Here is a 26,596-nt window from a genome sequence, read left to right as displayed (position 1 = left end):
AATAATACAAAAGTTTTACAATACATTCAGTTGATGAATTCTTTCGGAAACTGGTTTTCTCATACATTGCTGATGGGAGAGGAAAAAGGTACAGTTTCCACTCAATAGTATCTGGCAAATAGTATATACCAAAATTACAAATGCACTAACATCTAACCCCACAATCTCATTTCTGTGCTTCTATCCTACAGAAACACTTTCATATACTATATGCAAAGGACTAGAAACAACCCAAGTGTCCATCAACATGAGACTGGTTAAATAAATTATAGTACATACATACAACAGAATGCTAAACTGCTCTAAAGAATGAGGAAGATCTCTGTGATATGGAACAATCTCCAGGAGCATTTTAGTACAAAAAAAAAAAGGAGGAAACCAAGAAAGGAGAAAATCTGAATAAATATTCAAATAGCTTATATTTAAATAAATAAATAATAGAAGGATAAAGAAGAAACTAATAAAATTGGTTACTAGTAAATCAACTTGCTTTAAATTAGAGCAACACTGGATTCTTTGGGAATAATTTTGGTAAAAATTACTGAAGTTCTGTCTGGAAATTCTTTCTTTCCTTTTCTCCTTCCTTCCTTCACTCTCTCCTTGCTGTTCTGCAAAAATGAATTATTTACCTATGAGGGGATTTTGGAAGACAGGAAGGTTGCTAGTCCCTTGGCTGAAATCAAGAAATCCTGTGGTTATAGTTTCCCTAATACCTAAAAGGTCTGGAATATAGGGCCCAGGGAGTTACAATAAAAAGAAACTCAGTGAATGAGATGCCTCAGTAACAAGGGATGTCACTTATGTAAGTATGTAAGAGGAAAGGCTGCCCCCTAAAACCAGTCTCACTCCTTGATCTGAATGTCTAAAATAGCCCTATGTAAAACACATCGGCTCTTGCTTCAGTTCGTCTTGTGTTTGATCATTGATCACTTTGCCCACTACTTCAGGGACTGTTCATGCTGAAAAGACTAGACACCAAACACACGGAAGCCAGGTAACAACTACCCACTTCCCAACCACTGACTGATTCTACAAATCAACTCCATTTTGATGATTAAAGATACCCTAGTTGGTTGCAGCTTTGTAAAGTTCTTTTCTTAAAAGAGAAAACCCATTATATTCTTCATATTAATTGTTCCCTGTGGGGAAGAAATGAACAGAAACACCGCCTCTCTATCTCAATTTCTTCCTCAACTCTAATGGCTGAGCAATAGAAAATGACAGGCAATAAGAACAGAGTAGCAAGTGATCAACACCAACTGCTCTGGTACACTCTGTAAACTTGTGACTCTCTTAAAAATTAGAAATCAGAAAGAAGAGAACTTTAAAATACCTGTACTTTCTGCTCAGCACCCACAGTTCTTTCAGGGGAGTGGTTTCCAAGTTGCTTACTCTCTTGAGATTCACGAATCTCTCCTTTAAGCTTTTCAACCTTAAACACAGAAGTGTTTTAAATACAAAAGTTGGAAGGGTGGGGGAGTTGTTTTGTTTTCAAAATATACATTGTTTGTGTAAAACTTTCAAACAACATATAGGTATATAGAGTAAAAAGTGCTCTTTTCCTTCTCATACCCTTACCCCAGTAATCCCTTTCCCCTTCCCAGAAGTAATACTGTTTACAGTATACCCTTCCTGAAGTTTATCTCCCATGTATGTATGTATACATATATATCAAACATAAATATATATCAGTATTGGATATATAAATTTACAAACACAACTTGAACAGTCTTTTTTATTCATTCTTTCTAATGATTACAGTTTTAAATTATGAAAAAATATACATAACACAGAATTTGCCACGTTGACCATTTTTAAGTGTGCCGTCCATCTGCATTAATCACACTCGCATTACCCTGCAACCGGCACCACTGTCCATCTTCAGAATTTTTTTCATCTTGCAAAACTGAAACTCTAGACCCATTAAACAATAACTCCTTATTCTGCCCTTTCCACAGTCCCTAGCAGCCACCATTCAATTTTGACTCCTGTAGGAACCCCATATAAGTGACATCATCTACTATTTGCCTTTTTGGTGGCTTGCTTATTTCAATGAGCATAATGTCTTCAAGATTCATTCACGGTGTAGCATATGTCAGGATCTCCTTCCTTTTCAAGGCTGAATAATATTCCATTGTATGTTTATCCACTCAGCTGTCAATAAATACTTGGGTTGTTTCAACCTTTCGGCAATTGTGAATAATACTGCTATTAACGTGAATATACAAATATCTGTTAAAGTCCCTTTTTTCAGTTCTTCACAATTGCCGAAATGCTGAGTATATACCCAGAAGCAGAACTGCTGGATTGTATGGTAGTTCTATATTTACTTTTTAAAGAAGTTGCCATACTGTTTTCCACAGTGGCGGTACCATTTTACATTCTCACCAGTGCAGCAGGGTTTCAATGTCTCCACGTCATCATCAATGTCTGTTTTCTGTTGTTTTAATAATAGCCATCCTAATGGGTATTTATTCATTCTTGCAACAAAATTTTTTGAGCACCCAGCATATATGCCAGGCACTGTGTTAGAGACACTACAGATAATGATTGTGAAATGAATATAAACTAAAATTTAAGGGATGTATAATATATTCAGGACTTGGAAGTACATATTATAAATCGACTGCTAAGGAGAAATGGTTAAAAAATGTAACACAACTAAGAGTATAGTATTAATAATGTCAAACATATCCAGTATAATAGAGTAATAATTTCTATTGGTAAGTGTGTTGAGTGTAAACTATTATCTAAGTCCCTATTAAAAAGAAGAGATCATAAATTGCCACAATAGCGGTAAGATTACTGTTTAGCATAGGTAGTTAAAATGTATAAAATACAAATACTGATAGAATGCATCCAAGTCAAAGTATGGCATTTTCCTAGGATGCTAGAGCCACCAGTATCCATCCTCAATAATGACCAACAGATGGGTATCTTTATTGTTCTTCTACTGGATTGTTATTCTATACACACTTAAAATAATTCTAAGAACAAACTAAATTAAACAACTTACCACTTCTCCAAGCATTTTTTTTTCTGAGTCAAGGGATCGAACCCGAGTTCTTAAAGCCAGAATTTCCTCATTCAATCTCTGATTACGTTCCTTTGCTTTCTTTAGGTCAATTGATTCTAAAACAGAGAAGAATGCACTCTATTCAACTGGAGCAAAGTTTTAATTTGGGGGCATTAACTCTAAAAACTGAAGAAGTGCTACTTCCTGAATTTCTTGTCATATCTCTGAATTCAACGTCTAGCCTTAGAATATTTGACCAACGTAACGAAACAGAACAGAATGTTTTTTTAATATCTCACACCAAGACTAATGAATTGGATTTTTGTGTGTAGGGATTCCAGCAATAGAGATTTTTCCAGGACCTGGAATTTTAAAACAGTTGTGCCTACCTTCTAAAAGTTAAATGGTTTTAAAAAATGACCTTCCTGGCTTCCTGATGACCCTGTCTCTCTTACACACCTCACACGCTCCTAGATACTTCTCATCTAGTCATTAACAGCAAGTGCCCCACAGATGGCTGTGGTAGTGAGTTAGGAACAGTGAAAGAACACATTTTCTCTGTGAAAGCAAGTTAATTTATCAAAGCCATCTCTCTGCCTCTAGCAACACTGGCATTAAAGCGGTACTCCATTCTCAGCTTAGTACCTAACAGTTTTTTTATCCCCTGTGCAAACATGATGTTTTCTTTTATTTATTTTTTCCACAGACGTTTTTTTCTTTTTTTTATTGTTCAGATACATTTGTCTCCATTTTCCTGCGACCCCGTTCCCCTGCCCCACCCACCCCCACCTCCCACCCTCAGTCCTTTCCCACTTTGGCTTTGTCCGTGAGTCCTTTATACATGTTCCTTGACTTGACCCTTCCCCTTTTCCCCGTTACCTCCTTCCTTCTCATTACTGTCGGTTTGTTTTTTCTTTCAATGTTGCTGGTTATATTTTTCTTGCTTGTTTGTTTTGTTGATTAAGTTCTACTTATAGGTGAGATCATATGGTATTTGTCTTTCACTGCACCTAATGTTAAGACCTGCTCTTTCTGGCACTCACGGAAGTTTCAATAATACAAACTTGTTCCTTGCAACTTTTCTGAATTTGTAGCTGTTTCTTTTTAGCTACTTTCCACTTGTTTCTCTCTTTTTTTTCGCTGCTTTAAAGTCTTTGTTTTCCTTCTTCATTGCCTGTTTTGCATTTAACTTGTATTAATTTTTCCTTCTTCACTTTCTTTTACCTTGCTACACTCGTTTTTCCTCCTTAGTATGTAAATTTTTTAAATATGAAAAATGCCAAAGACACATCAAAAAGAAAATAAATCATTCACAATCCCTACATAATATATATTCACATTCATATATAGTCAAAGTTCACTGAACTGAATAAACACTTAAGATATGTAGAATATCTTAAAACTGAGGAAGTGCTACTTCCTGACTTACATGAGAAAATGCAAACAAGGTTTGTTCTACCTTTGGTCTATGCAATTTTTAAAAATTTAAATAATGTTATATATACTGTCTGTGATGTTACTATCTACAACATTACCACTTGTAAATATGGCATGGATATATTGACAGGACAATCTTTATAAAGTCATTTTTAATTTCATATTTGGAACTACTTTTAATTGAGGTATAATTATATACTAAATAACATATGTATCTTAAGTCTTCAGTTCAATGAACTTTGACAATTTTATTTACCTCTGAACTTCCACCCAAAAAGAGAAAGAACCTTTCTTTCCATCACCCCACAAAATTTCCTCACATCCTTTTCAGTCTGTTCTTTACTCCTACCTACCCTCACTTCCTGATTTCTATCATCATGGGCTTGTTTTGCTTGTTTTTGGTTTTCATATAAATGGAAAATTTTTTAAAGATTTTATTTACTCATTTTTAGAGAGAGGGGAAGGAAGGGAGAAAGAGGGGGTGAGAAACATCAATGTGTGGTTGCCTCCTGCGTGCCCCTCACTGGGGACCTGGCTTGCAACCCTGGTATGTGCCTTGACTGGGAATCAAACCAGCGACCTTTTAGTTCTCAGGCATGTACTCAGTCCACTAAGCCACAAGAGCCAGGGCAGGAATCTTATAATATACATATTTTTTTGTGTCAGGCTTGTTTCGGTCAATATATATTTTTGGGATTTATCTGTGTTATATCAATAACTTGATCTCTTTTATCCTTTAGTCCATCTTATTAATGTACCACAATTTGTTTTTCCATTCCTTCATTTTGTTCTACATAGTATGCCACTGTCTAAATGCACTAATTCACTTAACCTCACCGTGACTCAGTTTATCTGTGAAAATGGAATAATAATACTTAATATTTGGAATTGTTGTGAGGATTAGAGATAATCCATGTCAAGTGCCTCATGGAGAAGTAATAGTAATAGAAACTGTAGTAGAATTAGTAATAATAGCAGCAGTAGTGCTATTATTATAATTATTAAATAATATTTTAAAATATTGTTTAATGTTATATTATTGTGTACTATATTATTATTAAATATATCTGCTAAAGTGACTCACCATTTTCTTTCAGCTTTATCAAATTTTCTTTAAGTTCCTCAATTTCTAGTTGAGCCTTCTCAAGAGCAGAATCTAAAAGAAAAAAAAAACCCACAGGGTGAGGCAAAAGTAGGTTTACAATTGTTCATATGGAAAATAATAAAATAATTAATAAATAATAATATAAGAATAAACTCTGCGTTTCTCATACTCACAAACTGTAACCTACTTTTGCCAACCCCTGCATTTGTATACAGAACAAATGGTTAGTATAATAATCAAATTTCAAATAACTGGTGGGCCTCCTATAACATCAGGATGAAAAATCTCCCAGAAGTAAAAGACTAACACAACTCTTACAAGAGATCATTCCTAATAACAAAGAAAAGGTGCATGGGACAAAATCTAGAGAAAATCAGGCACAAGCTATTTAAAAGTTTTCTAGTGGAATCACACAGGATGTGCTTAATTTCTCCAGAAAAAAAAATTGACAATATGTGTGAAATGTCTACCAGGAAAATCCCTTGCAGACCCAGTGTCCAAGGTTTTTAAAGGAGATTAGTCACACATACGTGTACATCTCCTGCCTAGCAGGAGCTTCCAACCTTTTGGCATCTCCAGGACACACTGGAAGAAGAAGAGTTGTCTTGGGCCACCCATTAAATACAGAAACACTACCGAAAACTGATGAGCAAAAAAGAAAAGGTTTTAAATAAATTTATGGTTTTGTGTTGGGCCACATTCATAGCCATCCACGGCTGCATGTGGCCCGCGGGCCACGGGTTAGACATCCCTGATTAGAACATACTAAAATTCCAGGCTCTCAGAACAGAAGGCAGGCAGGATTTCAGCATAAATTGCACTGTTTGTATAAACTGCTTAGGCACAGTGAGACACTATTACATCTGCTATATTAAAGGACTTGCTAATTTAGCTTCCCAACAGTCTACTCCCAATGTACTCACTGCGGAGATAGCTTTCAGTTAATAGGTTATCTACCAGACCTACCGGCTGCTGATGGAACAGGGTGCCGTGTGATTGTGTTCTGTTGTGTCCAAATGAAACTGAGTAATGGGTGCGCTGCTTTTCCTTTCCCCTTCCATAATGCAAGCGGCAAAGATAGTGTCTCACACAGCGAAATCTCTTTTCTTTTTTTAAAAAATTGGGTTTTGGGGGTATAATTTGTATACAATAAAATTCATCCTTTTAAGTATATAGTTTGACAATTACATACAAGGGTGTACCCAGCAATCCAGTTAGGGTATAGAACAATTCTATTTTCTAAAAAGTTAATTTGTATTCTGTTTAAAATGCATTCTTCAAAAAATATGAAGCCTCCTGATTTTTTCTTTGTTTATAATCTCACAATCAATTGGGCAGAATCATTATTATTTTATACATATAAAATTCTTTAGATGTGACCTTAAGGTAATTCATAAATTGCATTTGAAAAGAATAAGTCTAATGTCTTTAATAATTACAAATTATAAATATAGAAAGGAGACAAAAAATTTTAAACTTTATACTAAAATAAATTATAGATAAAGCAAAGACTAAAATATAAACAGCAAAACCATAAAAGCACTAAAAAAAAAAAGAAACCTGGGGTGAACATTTTCAATAACATAGTGATGTAGAAAAGGCTTTACACATGAAAACTGAGAAGCTGTGAAGAGTATCTCTGTTAAATCTGACCTGATAAATATAGGTGTTTCTATATGGCAAAAAACCCAGCATCACATTTATAACCAACATAAAGCTCATATCTAAAATATATAAAGAACTCCTGCCCTGGCTGCTGTGGCTCAGTGGGTTGAGCACTGGCCTGTGAACCAACAGGTTGCCTGTTTGATTCCCTGTCTGGGCACAGGCCTGGGTTGCAGGGCAGGACCCCAGTTGGGGACACAAAAGAAGCAACTGATCAATGTTTCTCGTGCACTCTTTCTCTCCCTCTCTTTCTCTCTCCCTTCTTTTCTCTCTAAAAAACAAATAAATACAATATTTTAAAGAATAAAAATATAAAGAACTATTATAAATTAATAAAACAAACATACAAGCCAATAGAAAAAAATACATGCGACTTGAGCAGGAACTTCACAAAGTAGTATCTCCAAATGAGCATCAACAAACATTTTTCAACTTGATTAGCCATTAGGGAAATGCAAATAAAAGCCACAATTAAATACCACTACACACTCATCAGAAAAGGTAGTTAATAAGACTGACAATATCAGGGATTTACAAGGAATGTAGAACAAGCAAAATCTCACATACAACTGAAGAGAGCTCAAATTAATACAACTATTTGGAAGACAGTATAGCAGTAATCTACCAAAGTAGAGCATCCTTATAACCTGTTGACCTAACAATTCTACTCTTAGGTATGTCACAGTTAGAAATGTGTAGATAAGTACAAAAATATCCGTAGCAGCACTACTCATAATGGACCACAACTAGAAATATCATAAATGTCCAACAGTATAAAGAATAAATAAGTTATAGTGTGTTTATTCAATGGAATACTGTATAAACAGCAAAAGTGAATGAATGCTGCTACAGTCAACAACATGAATGAATCTCACAAACATAAGATTGAACAAAGAAACAACTAAAGAACGTGTGGTGTCCATAGTCAAACCTAAGAAATAGCGTTGAAAGTCAAGGTAGTGGTTACTTTTGGGGAGCAGAGAGGGTATAGACATAGGGAGAAGGAACAAAGGGGGCTTCTGGGGTGCTGAGGATTTCTTGCTGAGTGGTATATACTTAAGAGTTGTGCACTTTGCCCTCACCAGTGTGGCTCAGTTGGCTGGGCATCGTCCCGCAGAATGAAAGGTCACTGATCCAAGACCTAGTCAGGGCATATGCCTGGGTTGTGGGTTTGGTCCCTGGACAGGGCTCACAAGAGGTAACCAATCAATGTCTCTCTCTCACATTGGTGTTTCTCTCCCTTTCTTTCTCCCTACCTTCCCTCTCTCTAAAATAAATAAATAAATAAATAGAAAAAAATCTCTTGCCTACGCTTTAATAAAAATTTAATTACTAAAGAAAATGAGGCTCTTTATCAGACTTTGTTCTACCCAGCAAAGATATCATTTAGAATTGAAGGGGAGATTAAGATCTTCTCAGACAAAAAAAAAAAGTTCATCATCATCAAGCCATTATTGTATGAAGTATTAAAGAGACTTAATAAAAAGATCAAAACTATGAAAAATAAAATGGCAATAAATACATATCTCTCAACAATTGAACCTAAAAAACAAACTAAGCAAAAAAGAACAGAAATAGAACCATGGGTACAGTGAGCGTTTCCATGGTTGCCAGGTGGGAGGTGGGTGTGGGGGAGTTGGGTGAAGAGGCGAGGGGATTAAGAAGTACAAATTGGTAGTGACAGAATAGCCATAGGGATGTAAAGTACAGGACAGGAAATGGAGTGGCCAAAGAACTTACACAGATGACCCATGGACATGAACGATGGTGTGGGGATTGCCCGAGGGAGTGGGGGGCTGGGTGGAGGGGGCAAAGGGGGAAAATCGGGACAACTGGAATAGCATAATCCACAAAATATAATTTAGAAAAACATGGCCAGAAATGTTCTTCTGTAACCACAGCTTACCTAATTTACTCTGTTCCTTCTCATTCCCTTGCAGTTCATCAGCGAGCCTTCGGATTTCTTCATGGGCCATCCGTAACCTCTTTGCCATTTGTTCCACATCTCTCTCTATGCAGTTTTGTGAGGCTTTATCTTTTTCTATGTTTTTATTATGGAACTAAAATAAAAGTGGTTAGTAATAAAACAAAAAGTAAGTGTACATGTATGACATTGCACTATTTCATAAATGTTTAAAAACCAATAAAGTGATATAATATTTCATTTCTGTGCATCTTTTCAATAAGTGGAACCTTATAAAATTGGGGATATTTTATTATTTTTGACCTATAAACATGCCTGTAGTTTGTGTGTTCTTGACTTTGTGTAGGAAAGATTTCACAATACAAGTCCGGGTGATTTTGATAGTGCGTTTATTAACGCTGGTAACAGTAAACAAAGAAAAGGTTTAGGGCAGAAGAAGTAACACGAGGGAGCCTAGGCGGTGCCCTGCTCTGGCTCCCTAGGAAAGTTACAGGTAAGGAGTAAGCTAAGGTGGGGATGCTGTTAACTCCTGGAAAGGTCAATGACAGGTTGGACCAAAGCAGGGCTGCTTGTATCTCATCATGAAGTCAGAGAAAACGGGGGCCCTGGAGACAGGATCAGTGGGAAAGCCTGAGTCAAGTTGCTGCTGCTGCCCCCTGCTCCCCTGGCGGCAAGTCTCCCTGGGACCCTTAGAGTTAGGAAACCCGTAAAAGGTTCATGCCCAGGAAGGGGCACTGGGATGCTCTGTAGTGAGCCCACCCTGAGTCTTTGTCCTGAGGGCTTTTTGTCTTTTTTCTGCGGGTGAGAAACTTAGGGGAGGGTTTCAACAGATTATTCATCAGCTGCGCAGGTGTATTTTTATATACCTGTCAAAATGAGCTCATAGCAGGATTTGGGGGAATATTCTTTGGTCCACTATACTGTTTTACTTTTATCTTGAGTCTGTCTGGCTTTTAATGGGGTTTTTGTTATTTGTTCCCCTGACTTCATCTATCCTTGGGTTTAGCTGGCACAAATGACATTAACTGGGTCTCTATTCTCTATGTCCCAGACCAGGGAGATTTAAGTTTTGTATTCTTTGGTTAAGGAGAAAACGTATAAAACATTCACTCTCAAGTGTCCTTGGTTAGGGGAGATAAGATCTTGCGATTCACCAGCTGGCTGTAAGTTGCTCAAACTGTTTGGCTTTGTTTAATTTTCTTGTCTGAGTTTCCTCATTCCACTTGCCTAGGAATTTTCCTAGCTTTTTACTATCTTACTTCAAACTGATTATATTTAAAATGCTATGCTTTACTATGGAAGAGGCGGGCAGACTGGATGGAAGGGAGTAATGGGGGAAAAACTGGGACAACTCTAATAGCAAAATCAATAAAATATTTTAAAAGAAAAATAAATAAAATAATGTGCTCTACATTTTAAAGGACTCCTCAAAAGAGGCACTCCAAACATATTTGGAAAGATGTACTGTCCCAACGTGATTTTTCAAAGGATGTAATACACATTGGGTAAATTTTGATACATTCAATACAAATCAGCTGTGGTGAAAGGGTAATTGATTTTTCTCCTTCTAAAACTGTTGTGATGTTTAAACTACTTTTATGCATAGTTTGATAATTTTTATAGCAGCAATATATACATTTTAATATAATAAAATATTTCCAAGGGAGAGCTAACTTGCAATTAGGTAGTACAATTAAATAAAGGAATATATATATATATATATATATATATATATATATATATTCACCTCTCAGAATTTTCCTCAGAATTTGACTGCTGCCCAGTTTTTTAAAATTTATTTTTATTGTTTACTCTATTACAGTTGTTTCCCCTTTTTCTCTGTTTCCCCACCACCATCCATCCCACCCTCTCCTCTCCCTACATCAATCCCCATGTTATTTTCCATGTCCATGGGTTGTACATAAATGTTCTTTGGTTAATCCCTTCACCATCTTTCATCCTTCTGGCAGCTGTCAGTCTGCTTCATGTTTCTAAGCCTCTGTTACTATTTTGCTGATTAGACTATTTCATTTGTTAGTTTGTTGTGTTCATTAGATTACACATATAAGTGAGAACATGTGATATTTGTCTTTCACTGTCTGGCTTAGGTCACTTAGCATAATATTCTCCAGGTCCATCCATGCTGTTGCAAAATGTAAGAGTTTTCTTCTTTCTTACTGCTGCGTAGTATTCCATTGTGTAAATGTACCACAGGGTTTTCTGACCACTCATCTACTGATGGGCACTTTGGCTGTTTCCAAATCTTGGCTATTGTAAATAATGCTGCAATGAACATAGAGGTGCTTATATTCTTTTGAATTGGTGTTTTGGGTTTCTTCAGATAAATTCCCAGAAATGGAATAGCTAAATCTTAACTTTTATGACAACATGGATGGACCTGGAGAATATTATGCTAAGTGAAATAAGCCAGTCAGAGCAAAACAAACACCATATGATTTCACTTAGATGTGCCATCTAAGGCACAAAATAAAAACAGACCCATAGATACAGAAAATAGACTAACAGCTATCAGAGGGGAAAGGGGTTAGGGGGAAAATATGAAGGGATTAGCAAAAAAAAAAAAAACTCATAGAAAGACAACAGTATAGTGATTACAAGAGGGAAAGGGGGGGTGGAGGAGGTATAAGAGGTTAAGTGGGGGTAAATTGTGACGGAAAGAGACTTGACTTTGGGTGGTGAACACACAGTACAATATATAGATGATGTATTGTAGAATGGTACAGCTGAAAACTATATAATTTTATTAACCAATGTTACCCCCAATAAGTTCAATAAAAATTAAATAAGTTATGCAAATGTAATATACAGCGTGGTAGCTAGAGTTAATATTCTATATTACATATCTGTAAGTTGCTAAGAGTAGATCTTAAAAGTTCTTATCACAAAGAAAAAAACCTCTGTAACTACATATGGTGACACAAACTAACTAGACTTATTGTGGTGGTCATTTTTCAATATATACTGATATCAAATGATTATGCTGTACACATGAAACTAATAAAATGTTGTATGTCAATTACACCTCAATTAAAAGTAAACAACATGGAAAAACCCCATGTTTTATAAAAAAATTGCCAAAATTGATTCTTTGTATATCATGTCCAGAAACAAGCAAAACTAAACTACTGAATATATTGTTTAGAAATGCATACCTTAGTGGGGAGAAAGAGTGTTGTGATCAGAAAAGTGTACAAAGGAAGCTTAGCAATGCTGTGTTCCTGACAGGACCTCTGGTCAGGTGGCTGTTTGCTCTAGAATTGTTAAGCTGTACTTGTTTTGTCATTATTCTGCATATACATTATATTTCACAATAAAAAATTTTAAACTCTGATTATTTCTGTCATTAAATGTCATCTCTTCATTCTGTTATCCAACAATAAAGTGATTAAATAAATTTTGATACATCCATTCAAGAGTATATATGTTGTAAAAAATGACTAAGGCAAATCTATCTGCACTAACACAGAAAGTAAAAACAATATGCATAATAGAATATAATTTGTATTTAAATGGATAAAAATTTTCTAGAAGGATATATAAAAAATTGTCGACAGTGGAAGCGTAAGAATATGGAGCTAAGAATTTGGGAGAGAAGAAAATTCATTTTTCATTCAATTTTATAGTGCTTGAATCATTTTTACTATGTGCTTGGATTAAGTCATAAAAACCAATGAATTAAAAATAAATGTTAAGTAAAATATAGTTAGTATATAGATCAGGGCTTGTAATATTCCTTGGGCTTCCAAATCATCATATGTGACCCCATTTTGGTTGGAATGACTCTCTCCTCTACTTTATGCACAGGTAAATTCAACATTAGCCTATGCAAAATATAACTAGGGAGGCAAGGAAATTTTTACAAGCTATATTTCATATTATATAGTTTATAATAACAAAAACCTTTCAAGTATTTGTTTTAGTTCTTTCTGTCCATTAGTGGGAAAACTATGATCTAACAGTGACAGGGTAGATAGCCTTAGAGTCATCCAAGACTTGACCCTCACAACCAATTTGTTTTATAGATTCAATCTCCTTAATAACTCCTTAGTTCACCCTCCCTTCTATAGTTCTACTCTAGGCCTCGTTTTTGGTTCTCATTATTTAATTAATAATTATATAACTTGCTCTGAAATCCCAGCTTCCAATCTGGCCCTTATCCAATCCAGCCCTCAACTGTGGCCAGAGAGTTTTTTTCTAAAACACAAATCAGATCATGTAACTCACCTCTTAAAATCATTTAGTGACTCTTCAGACCATCTATAACAAGTCAGTCATTCATATATTCAAATATTTTTATTCTTCTAGTATCTTCCAGTACCATTTCTGGTTAATGAGTCCAAACTCATTAGCATATGAGTCTCACATGATGTGGTTTCTGAGATCTCCAACCACTTTTCTCAGCATTCACTCAGAGAAACTAGTATGAACTGTACAATATTTTCCTGCCAGAAATGCCTTTCCCTGCCAGAAATGCCTTTCCCTGCATTTTCATCTAGGTAACACCTATTCACCTTTCAAAATACCACTCAGTATCACCTCCTCTGGAAGCCTTTTTACTATTCTGTCAAACTCAGCCACTCTTCTGAGTTTTCCTAGCTTTCTTTTTTCTTGTGAAATACTTTTTTTTTCAAATATTTTATTGTTTATGCTGTTAAGAGTTGTGCCAATTTTCTCTTTGTCTCCCTCCACCCAGCCCATCCCCCATCCCCAGTCAATCCCCACACCGTTGTCCATGTCCATGAGTCATAAATATGTTCTTTGACTAATCCCTTCACCTTTTTTCACAGTCCCCACCTTCCCCCTCCTCTCTGACAGTTGTCAGTCTGTCCCATGTTTCTATGCCTCTGATTCTATTTTGGTTGTTAAGTTTGTTTTGTTCACTAAATTCCACTTATAACTGAGATCATTTGGTATTTGTCTTTCATTGACTAGCTTACTTCACTTAGCATAATAGTCTCCAGTTCCATCCATGCTGTCACAAAAGGAAAGAATTCCTTCTTTTTCTACTGCTGCATAGTATTCCATTGTGTAAATGCACCCCAGCCTTTTTATCCATTCATCTACTGATGGGCACTTAGGCTGCTTCCAGATCTCAGCTAGCGTATAATAAATAATATTGCTATGAAATAGGGGTTAATATATTCTTTTGAATTTGTGTTTCAGGATTCTTAGGATATATACCCAGCAGTGGGATCACTGGGTCAAAATGCAGTTCCATTTTTAACTTTTGAGGAAACTCCACACCTTTTTCCACACTGACTGCACCAGTCTGCATTCTCACCAACAGTGCACTGGGGTTCCCTTTTCTCCACAACCTCGCCAGCACTTGTTGTTTGTTGGTTTATTAATAATAGCCACTTTGGCGTGTGTGAGGTGATATCTCATTGTGGTTTTAATTTGCATCGCTCTGATGGTTAGTGATGCTAAACATTTTTTCATAGGTATATAGGTCATATGTATGTCTTCCTTGGAGAAGTGTCTATTCAGGTCCTTTGCCCATTTTTAATTGGATTGTTTGTCTTCCTGATGTTGAGTCATATGAGTTCTTCATATATTTTGGAGATTAAACCCTTGTTCAATATATCATTGACAAATATGTTCTCCCATATAGTGGGTTCCCTTTTCAATTTGATGATGGTTTCTTTAGCTGTGCAGGATCTTTTTAATTTGATGCAGTCCAGTTTGTTTATTTTTTTCCTTGTTTATCTTGTTTCCCTGCCCAAGCAGATATATCAGCAAAAATACTGCTACATGAGATATCTGAAATTTTACTGCCTATGCTTTCCTCTAGGATTTTTATGGGCTTGTGACTCATATGTAAGTCTTTTATCCATTTTGAGTTTATTCTGGTGTTTTGTGTAAGTTGATGGCCTACTGTCACTTTTTTGCAGGTACTACTGCAGTTCTCCCAACCATTTATTGAAGCGACTGTCTTTTCTCCATCTCATGCTCTTATCTCCTTTTTCAAATATTGACCACAAAGCCATGAGTTTATTTCCAGCTCTGTATTTTGTTCCATTGATTTATGTGCCTGTTCTTATGCCAGTACCAGACTGTTTGATTACTTGGCCATATAGTATAGTTTGATATCAGGTATTGTGATTCCTCCAACTTTGTTCTTTTTCAAGATGGCTGAGGCTATTTGGGGTCTTTTTGGTTCCATACAAAGTTTTGGACATTTGTTTTATATGTGTAAATTATGCCATTGGTATTTTAATAGGAATTGCATAGATTCTATAGATTGCTTTGGGTAGTATGACATTTTAATGATGTTAATTCTTCCAATCCATGACACTTCCACTTATTTGTAGCTTCCTCAGTTTATTTCTCATGTCTATAATTTTCTGAGTATAGTTTTCTGAGTTAACCAAGGAGCTTTTACCTCCCTGGTTAAACTTATTCCTATGTATCTTTTTGTTGTTGTTGTGTTGCAATAGTAAATGGGTTGTTTTCTTAGTTTTTCTTTTCTAGTATTTCATTATTGGTGTATTAAAATGTCATCAATTTTTGAATATTAATTTTATATCCTGCAACTTTGCCAAATTCATTTATTAGGTCTAGTAGTTTTTTGGTGGAGCCTATAGTGTTTTCTATGTACAATATCACGCTGTCTGTGAATAATGACAGTTTTACTTCCTCCTTTCCAATTTGGATGCCTTTTATTTCTTCCTCTTATCTGATCACTGTGGCTAGGACTTCCAGTACTATGCTGAATAAGAGTGGTAACAGCAGACATCCCTGTCTTGTTCCTGCTCTTAAAAGAAACGCTTTTAGTTTTTGCCCATTGAGTATGATGTTGTAGGTTTTTTGCATATGGCCTTTATTGTGTGAGGTATGATCCCTCTATTTCCATTTTGCTGAGAGTTTTTATCATAAATGGGTGCTAGATTTTATCAAATGCTTTTTCAGCCTCTATTAATATGATCATGTGATTTTTATCTTTCATTTTGTTTATGCAATGCTTCACATTTATTGATTTACAAATATTGTTATCAACCTTGCATCCCTAAGATAAACCCCACTTGATCCTGGTGTATGATCTTTTTGATGTACTGCTGGATTTAGTTTGCTAATATTTTGTTGAGGATTTTAGCTTCTACCTTCATCTGGGATATTGGCCTGTAGTTTACTTTCTATGCTGTGTCTTTTCTTGGTTTTAGAATTAGGATAATACCGGCCTCTTATACAGAGCTTAAAGGTCTTCCATCTTCTTGAATTTTCTGGAATAGTTTGAGAAGGATAGGTGTTAGTTCTTCTTTGAATGATTGGTAAAACTCACCTGTGAAGCCATCTGGACCAGGAATTTTGTTTGCCAGGAATTTTTTGATTACTGCTTCAATTTCATTATTTGTTATCAGTCTATTCAAGAATTCTACTTCTTCCTGATTCAGTTTTGAAAGAACATATGTTTCTAGAAATGTATCCATTTTGCCCAGTTTGTCCAATTTCTTGGCATATAGTATTTCCTTACAATCCTTTGTATTTCTGTGTATATCTGTTGTTACTTCTCTTTCTTTTCTGATTTTATGAATTTGGGTCCTCTTTTTTTCTTGGTAAGTCTGGTTAAAGCTTCATCAATTTTTTCTTTTCAATGAACTAGCTCCTGAATTCATTGATCTTTTGAATTGTTTTTTAAGTCTCTATGTCATTTATTTCCACTCTGACCTTGATCATTTCCTTCCTTCTACTCACCCTGGGCTTTGTTTTATCTTCTTGTTAGATTGATCCCTTTAGTATTATGTAGTGACCTTCTTTGTCTCTTGTTGTAGCCTTTGTTTGGAAGTCTATTTTGTCAATATATAAATTGCTATCCCATATTTTTTTCATCTCCATTTGCATGGAATGTATTTTTCCATCCCTTCACTTTCAGTTTGTGTAAATTTCTTGTTCTGTGGTGGGTCTCTTGTAGACAATATATATATGGGCCATGTTTTCTTATCCATTCAGCTACCCTATGCCTTTTGATTGGAGCACTTAATCCATTTACATTTATGGTTTTTATTTATAGGGACTTATTCATTGCAATTTTATTCCTTGATACCTATGTTCCTCTCTATTTCTTCTTTGTAAAGCAGTCCCTTTAACATCTCTTGCAATGCTGGCTGGTGTTAATGAACTCCTTTAGCCCTTTTTTTTTTTTTGGAGGGGGGGGTGTCTGGGAAACTCTTTATTTTGCTTTCAATTTTAAATGGTAGCCTTGCTGTATAGAGTCGTCTTGGTTGCAGATCCTTGCTTTTCATTACTTTGAATACTTTATGCCAATATTTTCCTGCCAGAAATGCCTTTCCCTGCATTTTCATCTAGGTAACACCTATTCACCTTTCAAAATACAACTCAGCATCACCTCCTCTGGAAGCCTTCAATCTTTTCTATTGAGAAATCAGCTGACAGTCTTGCTGGAACTCCCTTGTAGGTAACTATTTTCTCTTGCTGCCTTTAAGATTCTCTCTTTGTCTTTAAACTATGCCATTTTAATTATGATGTGCCTTGGTGTGGGTCTCCTTGGATTCATCTTGATTGGGACTGTGCTTCCTGAACTCATGTGACTTTTTCCTTCACCAGGTTAGGGAAGTTTTCTGTCATTATTTTTTCAAACAGGTTTTCTATCCCTTGCTCACTTTCTTCTCCTTCTGGTATCCCTATGATGTGGAAATTGTTGTCTCATGTTGTCCTAAAGTCCCCTTAAGCCCTTCTTGTTCTTTTTAAGTCTTTTTTCTTTTTGTTACTCTGATTGGGTGTTTTTTCGACCTTGTCTTCCAAACCACTGATTCAATCTTCTGCCTTATCTAGCTTGCTTTTAATTCATTCCAGTGCATTCTTTATTTCAGATATTGCATTCTTCATTTCCAACTGGTTCTTATTTATAGTTTCTATGTCCTTTTCCATGCTAATGTAGTTCCTACTAAATTCCTTGTAGTTTCCACCAAGTTCCTTGAGCATTCTTATAAACATTACTTTGAACTCTGTCTGATAAATTGCTTGCCTCAATTTCATTTAGCTCTTTTTCTTGGGATTCCACCTTTTCTTTCATTTGTGGGTTGTTTCTTTGTCTCCCCCATTTGATCTGGCACTTTTTGTTTGTTTCTATGTGTTAGATAGATCTGTTTTGACTCCCTAGGTTCATGGAGTCACCTTGTGAGGTAGAAGTCCTATGGGACTCAATGGTGCCATCTCCTTGATCTCCTGAGGTGGATTCTCTAGGAATGACCCTTGTGTGGGTTATCTGGGCTCTCCTATTATATTTGGCATTTGATTGTTGTTGGCCCATTTGTTGGTGCCAACTCCAGCTGGCTGACTGCAAGGCACAACTCCCACCACATCTTGTGTGCTGTTGTACAGGTGCTGACAGACCAAAAAGCAGAACCAAAAGCAAAAAAAAAAAAGTCTCTAGCAATAACAACAAAATCAACAATACAGCAAAGAATAATAAAAGTAGAAGGAGAAATAGAATAGTAAAATAAAAATAAAAATACAAGAAGACCAAAGAAAATGATTATGAGAAGAGAGAAGGAAGAGAAACAATAAGGGTAAGGAAGAGAAGGAGGGAATATTTTAAAAAAAAAAAAAAAGGAAGGGAAAGAATAAAAAATAAGAAAAGGAAAAATGGAGTAAGAAAAGGGAAGAGTAAAATGACATATAAAAGAAAAATATTAAAAAATTGAAGAAAAAGAAAAAATAATAAAAAGGCTATGAAAAAGAAAAAAATAACAAAAAATAAATAAAAGAATGAAGTGGAATCCGTCTCAGTAGAGTTTAGGGCTTGCATGCTGGGTTCTCCCTTTGGATACAGCTCTGATGTTGTCTGAAGCTGGTATAAGCCAATGTCAGATGCTGTCCACGTGTAGCCTTCAGCGGCCTGTTCAAATCTACAAGAAATCTGCAGTTTGTGGCTGTCTTGGGCTTGGCTGTGCCTGGAATGAGTCAGCTTCACTGCAAGCCTGGCTTTTTATCACAACAGGGCCCAGGGGTGGGTCAGGAAGTAGCCAAAGATACCACAAGATCTGTCTCCACTCGTCTCTTGCCCGCTGTCATTCTTAGTCTAGCCACTGATCTGTCTGACAGGGCTTCTGGTGGAGTCAGGCGAATTGGACCCTTGGATCTCCTGAGGGAGGTGCCCTTCATACTTCAGGGAAGACAGTGGGTGTTTCCCTGTCCCGACACCACACATCTGAGTCTGTCCCAGATTATTTCCCTGAACTTAACAGGATGGAGCACCTAGTAGGAAAGTGGGTAGGGCTTCCAGAGCCCAGTGTTTGGGTCTGCCAGAAACCAGGAGGGTGTTTCTATGGCTCTCCCATGAGGGGAAAGCACCAGTTTGGTTCCTGGAAAAGTGTATGAAATGACTCTGCCCTAAAGCCAGTCTCTGACAACCTCTGAGTCTGCCTCTGTTGCTGTCTCCTCAGCAAGGGTTAAGATACAGGGTAGGGGAAAGTAAGAAAAAAAAGACACAGGGTGGGGTGAGCAGGATTCCAGAGGGTGGGCTGAGCAGTTTCCCACAGGGTGGGGTAATTGTTTTTCACCTGGGAGGGGCTTGCTCTTCTTAAGAAAAATGGCTGCTGCAGTAGTGAGGTATGCCCCGGCAAAGCCATTCCCCCACGTCTCTCCCCAAAGTCTCCCACTCCAGACTCTACTCAGGTGATGCCAGTCCACACTGCTCACCCTCCGTCCAACCCCAAGGGAGTGGCTAAGAACGAGAAACCTGTGCTTTGACCCCCTAGGGAAAAAAATAGTATCTCTGTCTCCAATGGGTTCCGCCTCTCCTTGGCACTTTCACTGCGGGATGCTATGTGGGCAGCTGATCCCGGCACTGGTGTTCAGTGCTTGGGAGCCTGGCCTTGGTCCAGGCTTTACTCCTCTCAGGGGGAAGCTCCCCAGCCGCGCCATACGTTGACCTGTTGCTGGTGGGAGTGGTGCCAGCTCCTTTCGCATTCCCACCCTTGCTACCAGTCCTGAGGTGGTTTCTGCTTGGTTAAGAGTCTCCTCTTCAGGTAGTCTTTGGTTGTTTATTTCAGGTGGCTGTTCCACTCTTCGTTTTGTTCCAGTTTGGTTCTGGATGGTGGTGCAAGAAAGAGCCTCCTACTCCGCCACGATCCTTCTCCTAGATTCAAGTTTTCTGAGCTTTCTGTGCCTTCCTTTCTCATAGAACTTTCCATGCTGAACTACAATGGCTGGTTTATTCCTTTCCCTCATTGGCTTGTAAGTTCCTTGCAGTCCAGATCATGTCTACATGTTTAATTTCACTTTGTTTCTACATTCACTAGCAGGAACATGTCAAGTTCTCAATAAATAATAACAATAATGGTAATTAATGTGTGAGGTACTACTCTACAGCTTTATATATATTAAGTTATTTCATTTTCATGATCATCTTGTAGAGTAGTTAAGTTGATCCCAGGTTTTATAGGTGAGAAAATCAAGGCTCACAAAAGTTAACTAACTTCCTCAAGGACAAAGGAAGACCACCCAACCTAAAGCCTATATTTTTAAGTACTGTTAGGACTGGCTTTCTGATATTTTAATGAATGAATGATTAAATGAACAAATGCATTTTAGAACTGACTGCCTCCTATTCAATTATCTAGTTAATTTTAGAATACCTGGGGAAATTCTTTTTGTAGATTGCTGCTCACACATCTTTGTGACTCTGGCTTTGAGTCCCCAAGTTCCAGTGTACTCAAGGGTTTACTTTTCTCCACCCGTAAGTATGTAATCTGTTCACTGGGGCTACTCAGAGCTATTTCAGAGCCTTCTTGATACATTTCTTCAACGTCCTTTATTTGCGCTTCTGTTAGGGAGAAATAACAGAAACAAACTTAAAAGAAGTGCAGGTAAATAACTACTCTATAAGATGTTAAATTAGTTCTCAATTAGATAACAAATTAATTTTAAAAGTAAACTATAATAATACTACTACACTTCTCCCCATCTCTCCAGGGTGTTTGCAAACTTTCAATATTATAACATAAAAAGTAGTGGGAAAAGTTCTCAAAAGGAGTAGACATTCTTGCTACTTGCAGTTTAAAATTTATTCTTGTATAACTTTAAAATTTGTTTTATTGAATGCTTACTATATGGAAGGTATTATACTAAGTATCTGAGATAAATTTATCTTAGCTAATCCTTAAAAAAACCCAATGAGGTAGGAATTATGCTTTTATGAAAGGAAGACTCAGACACCAAGAATCCAGATACATTGCCCAAGGTCACTCAACTAATCCTGCCACAATTCTTGGTGATTTCAATATTCTAGTGCCCTGCCTTGTCAGTCCTTTCACCGGCTAACTTCTGAAGATCCAGTCCTCTTCCCTACCTTGGCCACCTACTCCATACTATTTCCCTAGGCATTTTCATTAGCCATAACTGGGGCCTCTTCCTAGTCTCAACTGCAAGCACCCTATTCTCCAATTATTCCTTCCTATGTACTTCCAGTAGCACGATTTCAACAAGTTTTCAACCATACTAAAAACTATAATCCATCGACTTTAAGCACTTTTCCATGTTCCTTACCCCACTCCCATTCTCATTTAGTTCCTTACCCAGCTTAGATTCTATAGTATATCATTATAATCACTCCCCTGAAAACATTCATAACTCCCTTGCCCCTGTTTCCTTCTGTTATATTTGGTTGGCAAAACTCCAATATGTTTAAATCCAACTCTCCACCTCTTTTGCGTCTTACTGCAGAAGCTGAATGTGGCTGGATGAAACTGCACAGCCAGTGCTGACGGATTTTACGTTAAATTCATGTCTTCTGATCTCAAGCAAACTCCTACTTCTGCCTAGTAATGCTCTTGCATTTCCTTGGTCCTCTCTCTCTCTAATTCTCTACAGACATAGACCATTATTTCATTCCTTTTCCTCCTCAAATCTCCAATACCTCTTTTCCCATCCTCACTCTCTGCTGAATACCCTGCCTCTTATTTCACTGAGAAAAGAGAAGCACTCAGAACATTCACAAACTGCTTTTACTAAATCTGCCAACTCCCACATACTCTTCCCTCTTGTGAGACTTAATGTACATATCTTTGCTCCTAAATCTAGCCCCTTCCCTTGTACACTGGATCCCATTCCCTCTTATCTCAAAGATAATACTCTTCCAATTGACTCCTCTCTCTATTGTTTCATCAAGCTTTCTTTCCAGCTAAGCATTATAATCATCTTAGAGACATGCTACATGTCCCACTAAAAACAACAAAAACAAATTTAAAAAATCTCCCTTCAACCTTACTGCCCCCTCCAGCTTCTGTACCATTTATTCATTCTTCTGTACAGAACAACTTCAAGAAAGAATTGATCATACCCGTGTCCCCCCTTCCTCTCATACCACTCCAATCAGGCTTTCATATCCACTACTCGACAGAAACAGCTCTCATCAAAGTACTAACGACTTCCATGGCCAAATTTAATGGTCCACTGTGTGTCCTCATTCCACCTAGCCTACAAATGGTATTTGACCCAGTTGGTCACATCCTTTTCTTAAAACACTTTTGTCATTTCTCTTCTGAGACACCACACTCTGCTGGTTTTCCTCCTATTTCAAGTGCCACTCTTTCTCAGGCTCCTTTGCTGATTTCTCATCTTTCTAACCTCTAAATACTAGAATAAGCCAGCCCTGAATCTTCTTTCCTCCTTTTCTCTCCCTAGGTTAGGTCCTATAATCCCAAGGCTTTAAGTATTAGCTAGGTGCTGATAACTTCCAAATTTACATCTCAATTGCACTGAATTGCAAATATGTACATAATTGTCTACTTGACATTTCCATCTGGATGTCTAATATAGATCTCAGAATTTACACGTCCAAAAAGCAATCTGTCTCCCCTACATGTGACTGCCCATATTCTCCCCATCTGAATAGTTAGGAGCTCCACTATTCTAACTGCTCAAACCAAAAAGCTTTGGGCCACCAGTGATTTCCTGCTTTTCTCCCACCCAATGTTAAATCCATTATCAAATTATGTTATCTCTGCCTTCAAAAGATAATCCTTTATATAAGCATTTCTGATGTGACTGACAAGTATTCGTAAGAACAACTTTTATTTGTAAAATTGTTCACTAAAAATAATAGAGCTTATTGAAAAACATTCTACAGACCATTCACAACCTTTGTCATTGTGTAACCGGAGTGCTAGAAAAGACATTAAAAATTACAATAATTATATTGGTAGATTTAAAGAGATAGGTCAAATTCCTAAAAAATAAAGGAATACTATAGTAAATATGAAATTGTTTTTTAAAACACAATCAAGCATGCTTTAGGGAGTTGATTCTGCAGTTATGGAAATCAAGTCAGAATACTCAAAGATTAGGGATATCTTTGCAATGAGCACTTCCAAGGCAAAAACATATGGCCAAACTGAGTCCGAAAAATTGTGGGATGAGTGGAAAAATTGTGGGGAGAAACTTCAAGGCTTGCTGGTAGCCCAAATAATTAACATGCTAGGAAAAATTATATATAAACTTCCACCTTATAATGACATCTTTCTCCTATTTACCAATTCTTTGTGAGCGAATTTACACTGGCAGAAAGATGTACAGTATGTTCTGCTTCTGGCAATGAGCCCTGAACAAACCTCCTGCTGAGAGTAACCAAAAATGCTAGAAGAGGAGAAATTGATTTGAGAGTTTAAAACTCCCACTTCTCTATTCTCTGGTTATTGAATAAAGCCTATGCTGTGAACAGTCAAAAAAAAAAAAAAAAAAAGAAATAATAATAGAAATAATGCTAAAAGAAATTAAAGAAAACTCTTAAAATGCATCCACTATATGAACAAAAATAGAATGCAAACTTTTAAACAGCAGGAGAAAACTCAATATATCCAATGGAAAAACAAGAAAGGGAAAAATTAAAAAAAAAAAAAAGAAACAAGACCATGGAAACATGTCCTATGATTAACTCACCCTCCCCTGTACCTGAGCCACAATAAAGAAAAAACTTCTATCAACAAACCCTCATAAAGTAAAGTTCTAAAGTGAAAAAAAGGAAAACGATCCCAAATGAAATATCTGAGATGCAAGGAAAAATACTGAGCAAAGAAATAAGAAATGTGTGGTAAATATAATCATTGATCACATACAATACTACTAATTTGTGGAGCCAAACAACGTAGAAAAATAACATAAAGGATCCTATCTGTATCTTCCCTTACAGCTTTAAAGTGCTTATTAAATATTTCCTGAGTCCTTTCTATGCTAGGCGTTTATAAGGCAGGCGCTGCGGGGAACACAGAAACCACAATGAGGCTAGGACCTGATCTCTGCCCCAGGGAAGCTGGCACAGGCGATTATGACACCTGTGGTAAGTGTTGTAGTAGACGTTGAAGGAAGTAACCATTCTGCGCTCTTTCACATTTCAGAGTATTTCAGAATACATACCTTAAAAAGGCAGGCAGAAAATACATCTTAAACATTACATGTACTTTTGTAATGTGGAGAACATGTAGTATTTTTCCCCTTCCTTCTACTTTTATACATTTCTCAAACTTTCTAATTGTCACATATTAATTTTTATAATTAAAATTAGATTTTTACAAAAAGAGAAATTACCCTGTTTGAGTTGGAGCTCTTTAAACTCATGTCTAAGATGTTTGTTTTCCTTTTCATAACCATGAGAAAGTGCTTCTCTTCCCTCTGGTAAATTAGAGACATGGTTTGTATAACTTCCCACCTAAAAAGAAAATAATACATTTGTTTACTCTTACTCCATGGTTCATATTTTAACCCATATTAAAAGTCTATTAAGTTAAAGAGCCATTAAGAGATCACCATACCAATGGTCTACAATCTGGGAAATAAACAGAAAACTCAGCCCTTCTTAGTGTGTGTCTCTTTCTCTAAACAGTGATCCTAGGTTATCAGACACCACTTCCCATAGATATGATGGCATGTAACCACACATTTTATGAGACAGTCACTATTTCTAATATTTTTACCATTAACATATCAGGTTTCAAATCAAATCTTCTTATGTATGGTTTAGGAAACATGGTCATGATACCCATGAACAGTGAAAAATCTACACAATTATGTTTATACTCCTACTCTAAACTGATTGCGATGTCTGAAATGTTAATAGGAGAGTCTATTGAAATAAATTATTGGGTATTCTTTAAAAATAGTTTCTGGTTAATATGGCAGCTTCACATGAGGTACTTTTATATGGCTAATAACAGATTGAAAGTTAAACTCTAGGCCTACCGTGGGAGCGTAAGAGGCTAAGAATTTCTTTCGGAGGTATCTTTGAGCTCGCTGAACAGACACTATGAGCAAAGCTCACCCTCCTGAACTAAAAAAATTTATGGACAAGAATTTATCATTGAAATTAAATGGTGGCAGGCATGTCCAAGGAATATTGCAGGGATTTGATCCCTTTATGAACCTTGTGATAGATGAATGTGTGGAGATGACAACAAGTGGACAACAGAATAATATTGGAATGGTGGTAATATGAGGCAAGAGTATCATCATGTTAGAAGCCTTGGGACAAGTATAAAGAATGGCTGTGTTCACCAGAGAAATCAGCGTGCTTCTACGTCTCCTCTCCACACCTCCTGTTTTACTACAATATGAAAATCGAGTCTTGTACATTTTCACATTGAACTTTTGTTAAATAAACTTGGGTATTGGTCAAAAAAAAAAAACAAAGCTAACTACCATATTTTTGCCATGTATAATGTGAGCCCACATTTTTGGCCCAAGTGTTCAGGGAAAAAAATTTTAATTCAATTATTTATTTACTTATATTTAGAAACAAAACAGATTATCATATTCCAGGGCATTATTTTGCATACAGATATTGTTGTTGCTTTCTAGAGTTACATTTTTAACACATTAAGCATAAATAAAATAATTAAAAACATTTATAAAAAATACGGAATTAGTACTACCCATGTATAATGCGCATCCTTATTTTTCCCTCAAAAATTGGGGCAAAAAAGTGCACATGGTACACAGCAAAATATGGTGTATGCTCCAGGAACTAATGTGCTAAAGACATCAAATGCCAGGTGGGGCAAAAGTAGGTTTACAGTTGTGAGTCCATGAAAGAGTTTTTATTCTTGTATTATTTATGATTGTATTATTTTTCATACCAACAATTGTAAACCTACTTCTGCCCCACCCTGTACTTGATTTTCACCACAACTCTATGGGACTATAATCCTCCCCTTTATAGGCGAGGAAGCAGGCTGAGACAGGCTAAGACATTTGTCTTGTCATGCAAGGAATACGAGGAAGAGCTAAACTGCACAATCACGTAGGCCAGAATGCTTAGAAGTGGACTACCGAAATAACCGAATTGTATTTTGCTGAATTGTTTTGAATCCTATCGGACAACTCCTCAGAATATGAATAAAAAGCTGAGTGTTAGCTCTGGCTGTTGTAGCTCAGTTGGTTGGAGGGTCGGCCCATAAACCAAAAAGTTATGGATTCG

At 36.6% G+C, this 26,596-nt stretch overlaps 2 protein-coding genes across 2 annotated transcripts in view; one reads left to right on the top strand and one right to left on the bottom strand.

The window, feature by feature from the left end:
- CCDC30 (coiled-coil domain containing 30) overlaps nt 1-20,931 on the bottom strand; it is an 86,765-nt gene extending 65,834 nt beyond the window's left edge. The window contains 4 exon segments of the mRNA XM_054572073.1: nt 3,017-3,132; nt 5,538-5,609; nt 9,130-9,283; nt 20,766-20,931. Coding sequence (XP_054428048.1) covers nt 3,017-3,132; nt 5,538-5,609; nt 9,130-9,283; nt 20,766-20,927 — 504 coding nt within the window. The 5' untranslated portion in view covers nt 20,928-20,931.
- Nucleotides 20,932-25,353: 4,422 nt separating this feature from the next.
- On the top strand, nt 25,354-25,809 carry LOC129069084 (small nuclear ribonucleoprotein G-like). Its single transcript, XM_054571594.1, has one exon. The coding sequence runs from the start codon at nt 25,427-25,429 to the stop codon at nt 25,613-25,615; it is 189 nt and encodes a 62-aa protein (XP_054427569.1). The 5' UTR covers nt 25,354-25,426; the 3' UTR covers nt 25,616-25,809.
- Nucleotides 25,810-26,596: the final 787 nt, after the last annotated feature.

Source organism: Pteronotus mesoamericanus, unplaced genomic scaffold (assembly GCF_021234165.1).
Source record: "Pteronotus mesoamericanus isolate MK-2021 breed Mesoamerican mustached bat unplaced genomic scaffold, CSHL_Meso_final contig_221, whole genome shotgun sequence".
NCBI lineage: Eukaryota > Metazoa > Chordata > Mammalia > Chiroptera > Mormoopidae > Pteronotus > Pteronotus mesoamericanus.
The sequence above is the reverse complement of the archived record's forward strand: the minus strand, read 5'-3'. Positions and strand labels throughout refer to the sequence as shown.

What these genes read in the sequence shown, in the direction of transcription:
- LOC129069084 (XM_054571594.1), top strand. Translation starts at nt 25,427, where the DNA reads ATGAGCAAAGCTCACCCTCCTGAACTAAAAAAATTTATGGACAAGAAT.